At 34.8% G+C, this 14,470-nt stretch overlaps 1 protein-coding gene and 1 long non-coding RNA gene across 2 annotated transcripts; both read left to right on the top strand.

Moving 5' to 3' along the window:
* Positions 1-6,656: 6,656 nt before the first annotated feature.
* LOC112274817 (uncharacterized) lies at positions 6,657-8,179 on the top strand. Its single transcript, XR_002967519.3, has 2 exons — positions 6,657-7,569; positions 7,728-8,179. It is a non-coding gene; the product is annotated as an uncharacterized LOC112274817 (long non-coding RNA).
* A 3,086-nt stretch (positions 8,180-11,265) lies between these two features.
* On the top strand, positions 11,266-13,984 carry LOC112274792 (transcription factor bHLH93). The gene is made up of 4 exons (XM_024504559.3): positions 11,266-12,082; positions 12,249-12,452; positions 12,568-12,735; positions 12,909-13,984. The coding sequence occupies exons 1-4, from the start codon at positions 11,789-11,791 to the stop codon at positions 13,029-13,031; spliced, it is 789 nt and encodes a 262-aa protein (XP_024360327.1). The 5' UTR covers positions 11,266-11,788; the 3' UTR covers positions 13,032-13,984.
* Positions 13,985-14,470: the final 486 nt, after the last annotated feature.

The following is a 14,470-nucleotide window of genomic DNA, read 5'->3' as shown; positions in this document are numbered from 1 at the left end:
TATGGACAACAAAACAAGGAGAAAAATTCTCAAGATGTAAGGTATTTAGAAATATTAGTTAATGAATAAGGTACTCAACTCATTAGAGACCAACCTTCATCTTCTCAAATACACTAAATCTCATATAAAGAAGTTTCTAGTAAGAATAAAAAACTTCCTAATATGTCGGCCTTGGCGGTTATGACAATGTTTAGATATACTAGTCTTCTCTCTCCTATCTCAATAGATAGTGAGAATAGCTCAAAGGATTCTCAACACTTCTCTAATCTAAACAAAGCAATACTAGAGGCAATAGACAACGTAAAGAAGTCAAAAATATTTCTCTCAAATTTTAAATCCAACTCACCTCAAAATTCTAAAATAATAAAGAAAAAAATTCATGTAGAAAGTTTTCTTCCTACAAAAGATTGGAAAGAATAAAGAATTTTGAATCTTTAACATAATACTTTACTTCTATTTTTTTAAAAAAAAAAAATAGAATTGTATAACTTATAGAAGAGCTTAAAAAAAATTAAGGCAGACATTACAATTGCTCAATTATTAGAGATTTCTTCCATAATGAGAAAGAGCTTAAAAAAAGGCCTTTCTATTAAGAAATGCCAAAGGTTTAAGACAAAAATCCAAGTTCATATTAGAATAATTCAAGTGGCATAAAAAGTGAGAGCAATCGAATTAGAAGTGTCTATAGTGGATAAAATCATATCTTACACTATTGTAGAAGTAGAAGAGAGAGAGAGTGAGAGAGAGAGAGAGTGAGAGAGAGAGAGAGAGAGAGAGAGAGAGAGGGCTTAGAGAACCAAGCCACTCTTATACAATTGAGTGGTGGCTTGTAGGAGGGCAATCAAATCTCCACCCTTGATCTCTAAGATCTCTAATGTAGATCTATGGCCTTCATTTATCTAAGAGCTAATTTCGTTATCAAGGATGATGGCTCTTGTAAGTAGTTAAGAAAACACTTTTTGGTAAATCTAACTTCACCATTGTGTTCAAAACGCCCTTTTATGTTAAGATCAACTACTCACATGCCTCAATCCATACTGAAATTGTAATTTTTATGAAAGTTTTTACCTATAAGGGTCTTGGCAATTCTTATAAAATTCTTCAAAATGAAAATTTCATTGCTTCATTTGTATGCTGAAAGAGAGGGTGCTGATCTTATTTTCTTCACTCCACAAGATAAATCCGATACCACCATTGCATTAAAAAGACTTCTATTAATTAAAAGAATCACTATGTTTCTTAAATTTTTTGAATTTGGAAGAAATCTCAAAATTATCATTACTAAACTTCACTAGATCTTTTAAAAAATTATAACTTTAATTCATTCTAAATCATATAAAATAATTTTAGGAAAACTCATAGGTTTTTAATCAACCCTCATAATAGTGACTAACAACCTCTAAATTATTAAAATTAACTAAGTTGCTATTCTAATTTTCTAATTCTTATAACTTTGGTTCTAATTAACCTAAGTCAAGGAATTAGGCTATAATTTATACCATCAAAGATTTTCATTCTAAAAATTCCTTAAAATTAAACTTTATTTATATGAATTATAATCTAATATGCTTAATTATCATAAAAAAAAGTAACAAAAATTTAAATTTTAGAGCTTAATTGAGAGCTCACAATAATCTTTATAGTGAGTGCAGTTAGATTGGTCTCGGACAAAGGCAACAAGAAGTGGACCTTTGTTCCTCCTATTTTATGTTCAAGTGAAGCTTTGGAGGTAGAGGTAGTAGTTGCATGAATAGTGTGTTAATACTAAGTTTTCGGTGGTGCTTTCTCTTGTTGGTAATCCCGTAGTTGGAGTGATAAATCTAATTTTCATGAATTCCAAGCACTCAAAATTAAAGGTGGCATTTTCCATACGTTGACTCTTACTTGTGATTTGTTTTTTTATTTTTTTATTTTTTTATTTTTTGTTTTTTTTTGTTTTTTTGTTTTTTTGTTTTTTTTGTTTTTTGTTTTTTTTGTTTTTTTTTTTTGTTTGTTTGTTTGTTTTGTTTTGTTTTGTTTTGTTTTGTTTTTTTTTTTTGTTTTTGTTTTTGTTTTTTTTTTTTTTTTTTTTTTTTTCTGTTTAGTGATTGAGCTCTGACTGCTTTAAAATTCTTTTAGGGTCACTTTTTCTATATTTTTGTGTCGCTATGATACATGTATTGTAGTGTAATATCATATTTATTAGAATAATTAATATAAAGCTTCTATTTGGAATCATAACCAAAGATTTCTCTTGCTATAGTAGAGAGGTGCTATAATACTATGCTATTGCTATTGTTAGTTTTTGTTATTTTTCTTCTCTTAATTGTTATTTAAAAGCAGTGTCATGTTGTGGTTCTATTATCATGTGAAAATAATGTTTTTATACATTTAATACATAATATATTGGATAATATAGTGAAAGCCATGTTAGTGGATTTTTGTTGATTATAGGATGTGGATAGATTATAACTTCAAAAAGAGATGGTTTAAAAAAATTTCTATTAGAATTTATATAACTTTCTTTCGTTTTGATAGTGACTTTGAAGTTGATCTTATTAGTAGTAAGTTTTAAATATTTAGAGTCACCTTTGTTAGATATTAGTGATCCATAAAGTCTTATTCTGTTTCTTTAATCTTGTAAAGAAAAGAGTTGGAGGGAGATTTTGGTAGCAAAAAGAGAGTTTAGGGCATCCATATAGATGAATGGAAATGGATGATAAAAATCTTCATTCCTATTGATCAAAAATCATGACCAATGGACTTTAAGGAGGCTGCTTGAGGCCATATTAGAGATTAAGATTAGCTTTTTGGAAGAATTCGAGCTTTAGAGGCTACAGTTAGCAAATTTAGGTTTTTGGCTATGGTTTTGGTACAAATTTTGAGTCATTTGGAGTTTATATGAAAGAGATATGGGCGCCCAAGGTTATGGTGTTGATTTTGTACCTACTGTCACTCTTTTGGATATAAGACATGCATACAGAAAGCAACAGAGGATCGTCAATTGATTTTGAAGAGAATACTTTATTGGCTATATTTTATGGATATTTTTTGATGAATTTTAAGCTAAAATAAAGGAGTTGTTGGAAGTTGAAGTCAACATTTAGAATCTAAGGAGTTGTAAATGACCCGAATTGCTAGTAGTTATGTTTTGAGCTATATCTTGTGTAATTTGACAAGATTTTGGCTAAGAATTTCTAAAAATGTATGTTTTTATATTAATAAACTTTATATATAAGATTTGTGACATTTAGATTTTAGATATGTGGAATATGAAGAAAATAGTATATAGGTGCTTGTGAATTTGGGTTTTGAAGCACCTGCTAGGGTTTTTAAGATGTCAGACGATTGGTAGCGAATTTACAATTAAATTTTTATAAGATAAAGCTTAAAGGTAAATTCTATATTATCCATGAATTTGGAAAATTTTAACGGTTGGATCAAAAGATATGAATTTATAAAGTTCAGGAAGAAGAAATCTTTTGTAAAAATATTATATTTTGAAGGGATTTTATTACAACTTGAGCATTTAATGCAAAATAAAGGAGTATTTTGGAAGCCAAGACTTTATATATATGTTAAAGATGGATATATGGAGCTATGGTTGAATTCTTGTATAAAGATGAGTTTTTGAGAGGAGATTGTGGCTTTTCTTTGAAGTTATTGAAAACCTAATCTATCATCAAATGGTTAGCTATGATTTGGTATAGCTAAGAATGTTAGAAAATTTCTAGATATTTTAGAAAGCCTTATGTACAAACCTTCTTAAATATAAAAGGTTTTATTAGTAAAGTATCTTTTTGATATTGTAATATTTATTTTTCTTCTACTTTTAAGATTAAATAACTTATTGGAGCTTGGCCAATAAGTTAAAACTAAACTCTCTATAGCTAGGTACCCAATGTATTCCCAGATAGAAAACCATGCAATATGACAATGATGTCTAATAAGGTGCCAAATTTGGTTGTTGAGTTTGTGGTATTGTAGAATTATAACATGGCTATTTCTTATTGAATTTGAGTTCAAACAATTAGATTTGTTGGCTTTGATAGTTGTTCTTGCTGTGTTTTTCAGTTCCTTGAGTTATAGCCGATGGATTTGCTTCTTTATATTTATTTAAACTTTTGCTATTGTAGCTTTATGGAGATGAAGAAGATTTCATGATTGCAATGATATAGCTTATTGTATTGAAGTCATGCTAGGAATGGCATGCAATGATATTTATTATGGTGTTGTCATTCTTGCATTATTTCTCTGTTCTTTTTTTCTTATGTATTATTGTTCTTGATCTTAATTTTTATTGAGGCAATTAGCCAACATCTCCTGAGACCTTTCTTTATTTTATTTTTTGACTATGTCTGTTTCAATAAGTGACTTAACGTCATTTTTTGAATGTTGAGTGTTATAAACATTGCATAGTGTTGTTGTAGTATATCTTTGATGGTGAAGGCAATAGCCAAGGCATTGATTTTGTATTATATTTACTTCCATTGTCTTCTTAATCTTCATCAATTTTATGATATCTTAGCCGAACCATCGAGTCATTTATACGCCTTTACTTATGTCATCTAAACATCGCAATTATGGGATGAGACAAGCCTTGTTTTTGTAAATAGAGTAGAAAAGAATGATATTGGATATGGACAACTTTTGGACATTATTATGATTGTTAGAGAAGGCATCCAATTGTATTAAAGAGCATAGTCTAAGCGGATTAGTTGACGAGAGTGGTAGATAAGCTTGATCATTACTAGTTGTCAATAATTTTGCTTGTAAATTTTGACCTCTGAAGAGGTTTAAAAGATCAAGTGAATTAGCACAACTCTTAGAATTAATTAATTGAAGGATCATAGGAAAATGAATTTAGTTTAAAATTGGTAATTTTAATAAAATTCTTATATAGATGCAACTAAAGGATTTCGAGAGGAACACTTATTGACTATCAATATCAAACTCCTAGAATCAAGATATATGATTTGAATTAGCATCTCCAATAAATATCTCTAAGAGTCTCTTAAGTAGGAATAACCTGATATCAAAGCGAATTTAGGACTAAGATAAGTTAAGATGTAATTTAGATTTTTGGATGAATAAAAGGAAATGAAGTTTAATAAAAAAATAAATTAAATAGATGAATTTTTTTCAAAAATTTATAAATTATTATTTGAGGATAATTTTTTGCTAATGGATAAATATTGATATATTAATTTAAAATCAAATACATGTCTATGAAGCTTCTAAGAAACTTTGCCACAAGATAATACCAAATCTTCCTACATATATCTTCTATCTAGTACTTCTTAAGTAGGTAAGTAGGTAAGTAGGTATATTAGTGATATTGTTAAGCCATATACAACAATCAACATATTGAGAAGAAAGCAATTATCATCACCTTGTATTAAATAGATAACAATCAAGAGTTTGAAATTGAAGAAGTCTTGGATTCAAGGAAGTGCCATAATAATTGAAATATTTTATTTATGTGTAAAAATATAATATTGATGAATATTCATAAGAACCATATAAGAATTTGATAAATGCAATAAAATTTGTCTTTTCTTTTCATCAACAACATCCTTCAAATCCAAAAACTAACTTTGTAGAATTACTTTGTAAATATAAAAAAATAACATCCAATAAATTCATTTTAAAAAATATTATTTATTGAATTATAATTTGAAATACTTATATTATTTTAATTTAGACAACATAATAATTATAATAAAGTTCTTCAAGAAAGACATATTTTTCTTCTAATAGATGGTTAGAAATTACATATTTAATACTATGATCTTAAAAGAGACTTTCAAAGGTTAGTGATATTATTAGAGGTCGATACTACATTTCATAGAATGTAAAAAATATTATTTGATAGTAGTTATGAAGGCCTTAATAATAATCAAAATAATTAGATGGTCTTTTTCACTTGATATGAAACATTATTAATAGTTAAAAGGACCTATTAATCACCTTCTTACAAAATAAAGATCAAAGTTTATTACTTATATTATTCAACAAATCTTGAACTTCATCAACTTGTGAAGTAATGATACAATTCTTATAAAATTTGATTCTTGAAAACAAAGGTAATTTAATGATAGCTATATTTATTTGCATATTTACTTAGATAAATTGAATCAAGTAGAAGTCAATATGTGAGTCAATGAATTGACTTACTTAGATATTTCGTATATAAAATATACTTGTTAAGCTTAAAATCGGAGATTTTGTAAGTAAGTAGTAGAATTTTTACAAAAAAATAGAAAAGAGATTGCTACTAGTGGATATGCAATCTAAGATAGAGTTTAGTAAAAACAATTATACAAAGAATATATTTTTTAATTAGCTAATATTAAATGAACGACCAAAGAAAGTAGTCTTGGTGTCAAAAAGAAAAAAGAAAATTTTATTTATTAATATTTTCTAATAAATATATATATATATATATATATATATATAAGAGATAAATAAATAAATGAAAATTAGGAGCAAAGTCAAAGAAGAAAATGTATATATATATATATATATATATAATCAAAGAGGTAGAAAAGCAAAGAAGAATATTAAAAGAAAAGTAGAAGAAAAGATAAATAAATAAATAAATAGTGAGAGAAAAAGAAAAAAAGGTGATTAGGAGAGCTATAGGCTATCAAGGAATGGCGGTAGCCTCTGCATTGATAGGGTTCCAGCTGCCCGAATCCCTCTCCTTCTTCTTTGTTTTATCTCCGCATTGTGATAGAACTCCGTACCTAGGCAAAATCTGTGAGTTTTTTTGTTCTTTTCCCGTACGATTGAAGATGCAGCGGTTGTGTTAACACTGCACCTTGTTGTGGCTGTTTTGTATTTTTTGTAATTCTGGGCAAACGGCAAGCTTGGTTTGGCGCAATTGTGATGCTTCATTTCTGATTCTTACAGCACCAAGTGATTAGGTGTGCATACTATTCTTGAACTCGGACATCGTGGTTGTAGGACCTTAATTTTTCTTCTCTCAAGTTGGTCATGGATTGCGGCCTCTTGCAGCTTCTGGTTTTGAGCTTGTAATTGTAAGCTTGAATTGTTGTAGGTTTAATTGTGGTTGACTGTCTCGTTGACCTTCCTTCGAGATCCTATTTGCTCGGTGAGCAAAGGGGAGGATATTGGCTAAATTTATGGTGGCGCTAGTGCAAGAGTCGGCATTGCGATGCAGAAGCTTATATTGATCCCAGGGAACTTTCGAGGTGGATCCAAGAGCGGCTGAGGAGGTTGTGTTGGGTTGTCCCATTATGAGCTCAACAAGAGTTGTTGTCCTCATGTGTAGATTATTGGAAGTGGCGATGCGTCGCATGTGATTGACGTTCCCTAAATGTAAATCCGTTGAAGTAGCATCAACATTTGCATTTAACTTCAACTTTGTTAGAGTTTTAGTTGTTTGTTTAGTTCACTGGAGAAGTGCGGTTTTGGTGCCTTGGTGGTATCTATCGTTGTGGTAGACCTTGTTGAAGGATCCACTTGGCTATGATCATTGGTTTTTGCACAATGAAACTTGATACATTGACATTGTGTTCAAGGCGGTGGAGGCGTGATCATCTGATTGGTTGTCATCGCTTTGAGGTACGTGAGTTGTAAAGTTTGGTGAAGGCAATCTTCTAGTTCCAACCTAATTTACATCTTCTCGGTGTTCACGCTTGGTCAGATTGTGCTTGCGCGGCGATTGTCTGATTCTGTTGAGGTGCTGACCACATCTATGCGTGTGGATCTGCTGTCGTTAGTGTTTTTAGGGTTGCAAGAGCAATCAAAGCCACATGGATAGCGGAGTTGTCGGTTGAGTAAAGAATTTTTTATTTGCTCACATGTACGGTGGCTGCTTGCGATTGAAGACTCTTGAGACTTGACATGGTTGCGTGTAGTCTGATAGAATTGTTACAAGTTGTCACCTAGCGATTGGAGCTACCATTTTGGATCCTTGCAACAATGTGGCTCATTGCACAATAGTGGGTAGCACTGGGGGAACTCATCGATTTGACATTTTCATTGGTGGCTAATTTTGGCGACATAGGAGTGTACACAAAAAAAGGGTACTTGTTAATGCTTTTTAGAGGCTCTTAATTCTTTCAACTTTTGATTGAGTAATTGTTTAGCAAGATGTGATTCGGGCTGCTCAACATGAGCTGTGCCTTGAGAATCGTCTGCAAGGAGAAAAAAAAACGATTATTGATGAACATCCGATTGTTGTATTTCCAAGAGTACATAGCCTCGTCCATTTCCTTAGACATTGTGTGGTTCAATATTATTGGAGTCGTTGATAGCTATTGAGAGCGCACAGATCCCATGAAGATCGTGAAGAGGTTGTATTACATCGAATACTTTAAATTAGCCTTGGGCAATTCTATAAAACTTTTTGCAGTGTTGTTGCAGCGACTTCATTCAAAAATTATTACATAACACAACCCAAGGGCGGTGTGCAATGAGATGTGCATTGCGCCATTGTGTTCAGCATTACCATCGACGACCAACTCTTCCCTATTAGAATTGCTACATCGTCGTGGAAGAAGATCTGTAGGTTTTTGTTATATCAGTGGCAAACTCACAGTTTTACATCAAGATTTATTGGCTGAAGAGAGCCCTTGAGCCATCCAACATCACCAGCGTGGTAGCTCAATTTCATCGCACAAGAAATTATCTAGAGCTTGGGGTTACTCAGCAAAGGGTGGAAAACGCATTCCGTCGCTTGCTTGCATCTAGCTGTCTGGATTCAAGACTCTCGCCCAGATTGCCATCTCTAAGCAGCATCACCCAAATTTTGTGAGTGGAGATCCTATATTAAGCTGGATGTGGACAACTCAATTTGGATGAAGTTCTAACGAAAGATGAATTTTTTAAATTAGATTAAGTATGTGGATGAAGAATATGGATGAATTGTTATTCAAGGATGAATTTTTGTTAATGAATGAACTTTGATTAAAATAAAATAAAATAATACTACTAATAATAATAAAAAATAAATAAAAATAATAATAAATGAAGAAATAAATATAAAAAAATAATAAACTTAAAGAAGGAAATTTTTATGATATTAAGTGGTTAAGTGATTTACTATTATGAAGGTAAATGTGTTATATGGCTTGTATAACATTGCCACATATGTTTAAAAGAAAGAGAGAGATCTTCTTCACACTTATCAAAACCTTCTGTTTTTTTTTATCTTTATTCAAGACTTTCTAGTGCTTTTGTATTTCACAATAGCTACTATAGTTTCAATTCTATATCTATCTATTAGTTGTATACTTTCATTTTGTTGATGATATAAGAATGTATTATCATTTTTAGAATTTTTTTTGTACTTCATGTTCTTGATAAGTGTTGCACAATTGAAAAATAGATCTTTTACAACTTGTATAAATATCTTATCGCCAACAAATAAAGATTGAATTTTTTTGTTGGTATTTAGACTAAATGCCCTTGTGCGGGAGTAACTGAAACAAGAAACAACGGTACGGTTATTTGTTAAAGGTGTGTTCATGTTTTAACACTCTCACACGGAAAATTCATGACCGGTAATTAAAACATCGAAAAGTGAAATCGATGCAGCTGAAAAGTGCCTCTAGCGACCTCTATGTCCTTTTGACAGAAGCGGAAGCATCTTGGGTGTTTGATTCTTGTTCCAAGCTGCCATTCTCGGAACTTGTGCGCAGCAACGCTAAACTCAGCAAATAAGACACTAAGTGCTCGAATTAAGTTCAGACAGAAGAGTTCCAACATTCAATCCATCTACCAGATTAAGGGAGAGAACAAATTCACTAGTACAAATAGAAGATGCCAAAATATGCCGCAATCCTCCACGAAGCTCGTGGGACTTTTGCCTGGCTGTAATTGAAAAAGTCTTCCCCTTCTCGTTGGTGCGATGATAGCAGGCACGAGAACGACGCGCTTCCTCGGTTGTGACGCCACGCAGTATCCTTGAATGGGAACCCAGTACTGCAGGATGGGGTGTCGATTAGAGCGGGGCTTCATTCAGGTCCGATCCGCTAGAAAGATGATGGAAACCGACGTCGCTTCAATCGATATCGAAATCGACATTATCTTTCTAGATTAGACAGTACAAAGGAGCAAAAAAGATGCGGGGAATCCTCTGGTGAAATCTGCTTAAGAGTTCCGGGTTCCTTCGTGGATGACTCCAGGAATGTTGAGAGCAAGCTATATATGCATATGATTTGTGTTTCTGAAAAGACTGCTTTACAGGAAAGATGAGTTCAGGTGAAAGTGTTGCAACTTTCTTTGTATTCCTAATACTAGAATTATGGGTAATATCGTCACGTGCAAGTCCAGTTATAATCAGGATGGTGAATATTCCAGTGTAATCCTAATGTTGATTCTAATTAACTATGGTGATGAAATACATAATACGAAACAAGACCCTTGTGAGGAAAAGCAGAGCAAATCAAAATCTTTGGTTGGCGAACTATTTGATAGTAAGACATAATATGATATGTGCTGTGTTAATTAAAAAAAATTAAAAATTATAATTATACTTGAACTGAAGATAATGAGACCAAAGAAATTCTATTTTTATAAGTTGGAACTTAAAAAGAGACCTTTCTACGTGCAGATTGACTTAAAACTTAAATTTCACTTTTCATTACATCATTATTAAAAACAATAGACATCAAATTTTCTCAACCAACTTTGAAGGTCCAGTCCATAATCATAATGGCAAACAATAAGACACTTGTGCACAATGCCAAATCAGCATGTAATCACCATATCACTCAATCAAAACTACAGTCAAACTGGTCTACATTCCCATTCATCTCTACAGAAATCTTCCACATGCCGCCCCACACACGAAGGATGTGGAGTAAATTTATAATAATACGATGAACGGTGCACACAGTGCATACTTAGAACCATGAAATCTTATCTCAAGGAGGAGGATTACCTTGTGATAACCTGGTACTGCTAAAAGATGATCCAATTCACCCAGGTACAAAAATAAAAGAGAAAATACAAACATGTCTGAGACTCAGTGTCATCGCCGGGGAGGGATTTAGATTCATTGATCGCAAGGTGAAAACCAACGTGGATCAGAACCATGGTGAGCGAGGGCTTTGCGTGTGGTAACATTATGGTCTGTGAATATGGTTAAATTTGGAAACCTAGATGGTTTCAGATCCATCGTGCGGTCAGCGCAACGAGGACCGCGTCGAACACGCGTGTTCGACGGTTTTGGTAAACGCCACCCGGGTGCACGGTCCGTGCCTGGATAGCTGTTCAACCCGGAGTGGCACACTTTTCAGGAGGGGAGCTGGAGAATCGTCGCCATACCTTGTGCCCATTTGGAGTCCAAGTACAGTCCCGGTTGTCGGGGGTGCGAGGTCCGTGCTGCCATGGGGGGAGCTGCCAGGATGTGGATCGCGTTTGTTGGATGTCGGAGACGACTAGAATTGTAAGTGGCCCTTTAATGAGCGTTGCGGAGCGGGATCAGTTGCCCCTGGCGCGCGGGTGATGAGCCAGTTTGAGGTGAGGACCACAGGGATTGGGACAATATCCCCAGCTCGACACTGCAAGTGTCTTTCTTGGGATGACCGATGGAGGCCATCGAATTCCGTTCAAAGTATAAGAATGAATCAAAGTAATGACTGAAAAAGCTCACTGGAATGACAAGCTGTTGGTTCCTACGAGGACGACGTCGAAGTAGAGGGTGGCGTTTGCTATCTTGGGTCCGAAGGTCGGTAATGCTCTTCAGGCGTGATACATAGCATTTAGAAGGGGACAGAGAAGGATCAGTTACAGTTAGAATTGTTTTGCCAGGACTTAGAATAATAGACTTACAATGGTCGCGAACATCTGCGACATTCTTCTTGTAGACGAGACCAGAGAAAGACGCGTCGATGTCGCTTCGGATGGACCGCCATCTTTGTTGTTGTCTTATGATTCTGAATCGTTAGGACGTGATGGTTCTGTAACATTGCCGATCACATTCCAAACAGGATCTGACAACCGAGAGTTCCTGAAACGAGCTCATGACGTTGGGGCATTTGAATCCTTCGAGGACCGCAGACGTAAGAGTGCGAAGCTCGATGAGCAGCTCGAATGCCTACAATCAGTTCTGCCATGTTCCACCAAGGTGTGACGCTGAGTTCTTTACAAACCGCCCATGTCGTCGCTTGGACCTATGGTTTGGTTTTTAAGGTGTTCTGTTATTCAGACTGTTAATCAAGCAACACGTATGAGTCGAAGATGTGTAACAGTTTACACAAGTGTAATGGACAACTAGTCTTTTCTGTGCACAGATGAGCAAAGAGAGAACATCTGTAGTCTCGGATGCATATCGGTACATTGGGACCTTGCAAAGGCAACTGGAAGAGCTCAAAGCTCAGGTTCCGGAGGAAGCTTATTCTGCCAGAACGCACCCTAAGGATTACGAGTCGAGAGAAATGCTTGATCAGCGGAATTGCTCGAGACAGCAGTGTGAATCACTGGAACGGTGTCCTATGGTTAGTGTAGATTGCCTCTCTTTAGTCAGTATTAGATTATTATTGCATAATGTTCTGATGCACTAGACTTAGATGCAGGAAAGTGACCAACTAGTTTCTTAATTGTGTGCGGCAGGTGGAGGTGGTAAAACGTGATGGACTCCTGGAAGTATGCATAGTATGTGTCAATCGTCCGGGGCTTCTTGTTGACGTGATGTCAGCTGTTGAATCAAGAAGTTTCGATGTGGTGCAAGTTCGGATTGCGTGCCATGATGACATCGTGGTGGAGTACTTGAGTTTAGAGGTGAGAACTCCCCATATCATGGCAACGAGTATCACATGATAGGAAGATATTCGAAATCTTCCAAAGAGTGGCTCTACATGCATGCATCAATTTCATTTATTTATTCATTTTAGTTTTTTTTTTTTATTATTATTTTTCTTTTAATAAAGTATCACTTGTTGTGAAAATGGCAGAGTGAGGACTCTTTAAGCAGCTACTCAGCAGAAGTTGAGAAGGATATAACTTCCGAAGAAGACAGCGTTAAGACAATGTTTGTGCATGCCATCTGCAAAGAAGGCTTCGATTGCGTTCTGTAATGATATTGCCCAAAGGTTGTTTGCTTCTCAAGTCACCGAAAGAATTTGAAAACGTCGATCATTTCGAACAGGCTTAAATTTCTCTTCGTTCACTATTGATTATTGCAATCATATCCGTAAATATCCCTGGAGAATCTCAAAGGTTCAGTACGACAGTATATCACTCGGCAAAGCTTGGCATCAACGATTGGCATGTACCATTAGGGAGTACTGAAGATTTTATGTACCATTAGCAGCTCTAAGATCACCTGGCCCTGAGAAATACCCATTGCGGAGCACACCTTGAGCCCACATCGGTTCGGTAATTCAGTCTTGGATTCTTCATTGCCCATCCGAACATAGATTCGACTCTGACGCTAAAATTAGTCTAGTTTCAGCGTTGACACTGCAATGATTCCACCTTGTAACACTGATCTAGTTTATTTAGAACCATTGGTGTCAGCAACCAGTTTGTACATCGTTGTTAGCACCGTGATGGTGCAATAGTTCTTTATGTTCAATGCCGTGTCTCCCTTCAGGAAGAAGCTGATGAGTCCATTGTTGAAGGCTCTGTAGAGGTGCCCTTCGTTGAAAGAGGTGTTGATGAGCGAGGTGACGTCTTGATCCATCGTATCCCACATTTTGATGAAGAATTCAGTGGAAATGGTGTCCTCGCCTGAGGCTTTATTCTTGAGGTGGTGTTTCGCAGCCTTGTGAACCTCCATCATAGAGATGGAGGTAGTGAGTTCTTCATTTTGCAAAGGGGTGACCTTCATCGGCACACTCCGTAGGCAACCGTCTCGCACTGCTTAGTTATTCTTGGCCCTCGGGTCGTTTGTATACAAAGTTTTATAGAATTGGTGGACGTGCGTTTTCGTGTTCCTACCGTTGGTAATCACTTGATCGCCAATTCTAGCTCTTATGTTTTTATTTTTATGAAATTCAAAAAAAAAAAATTGAGCATTTGTTACCCACTCGGCTCCACAGTGATGCCATTTTATTTTTGGTTGACTCTAGTTTTCCACTTCTGGCTTCTTCGAGGGTGGCCTGTGCCTGATTGAGGCTGTCCCATGCTTCCAAGTCTGACCAGTTCATTTTGAGGCATTATTCTGCTTCCTTGATTTTGTGAAATAGGCTTGCTTAGAATGCTTTGCATTGTCTCCTCCTATCCTTCTTTAGCTAGGTGCTTACCTTTCTTTTTTGTTAGAGGATAGTTGTGACTTTCTTCCTTGAGGTGCAGAGGTCAATGTTGGTCATTGCAAAGCATACGAGTCAAAACTCTACAACTAATTCACCTTCATAATAATAAATCACTTAACCACTTAACATCATCATTGTAACTTGGCTTATGTTTGATGTGTAGATGTTTAGGATTTCAATGGATTTCACTTTTACTTCTATGACTATAAATTATACTCAAGATTCTATAATGACTCCATCGTCTCAAATGCGGGTAGCTA

This window comes from Physcomitrium patens, chromosome 22 (genome assembly GCF_059467195.1).
Source record: "Physcomitrium patens ecotype Gransden chromosome 22, ASM5946719v1, whole genome shotgun sequence".
Taxonomy (NCBI): domain Eukaryota; kingdom Viridiplantae; phylum Streptophyta; class Bryopsida; order Funariales; family Funariaceae; genus Physcomitrium; species Physcomitrium patens.
This window is presented reverse-complemented; position numbering and strand designations above follow the sequence as displayed.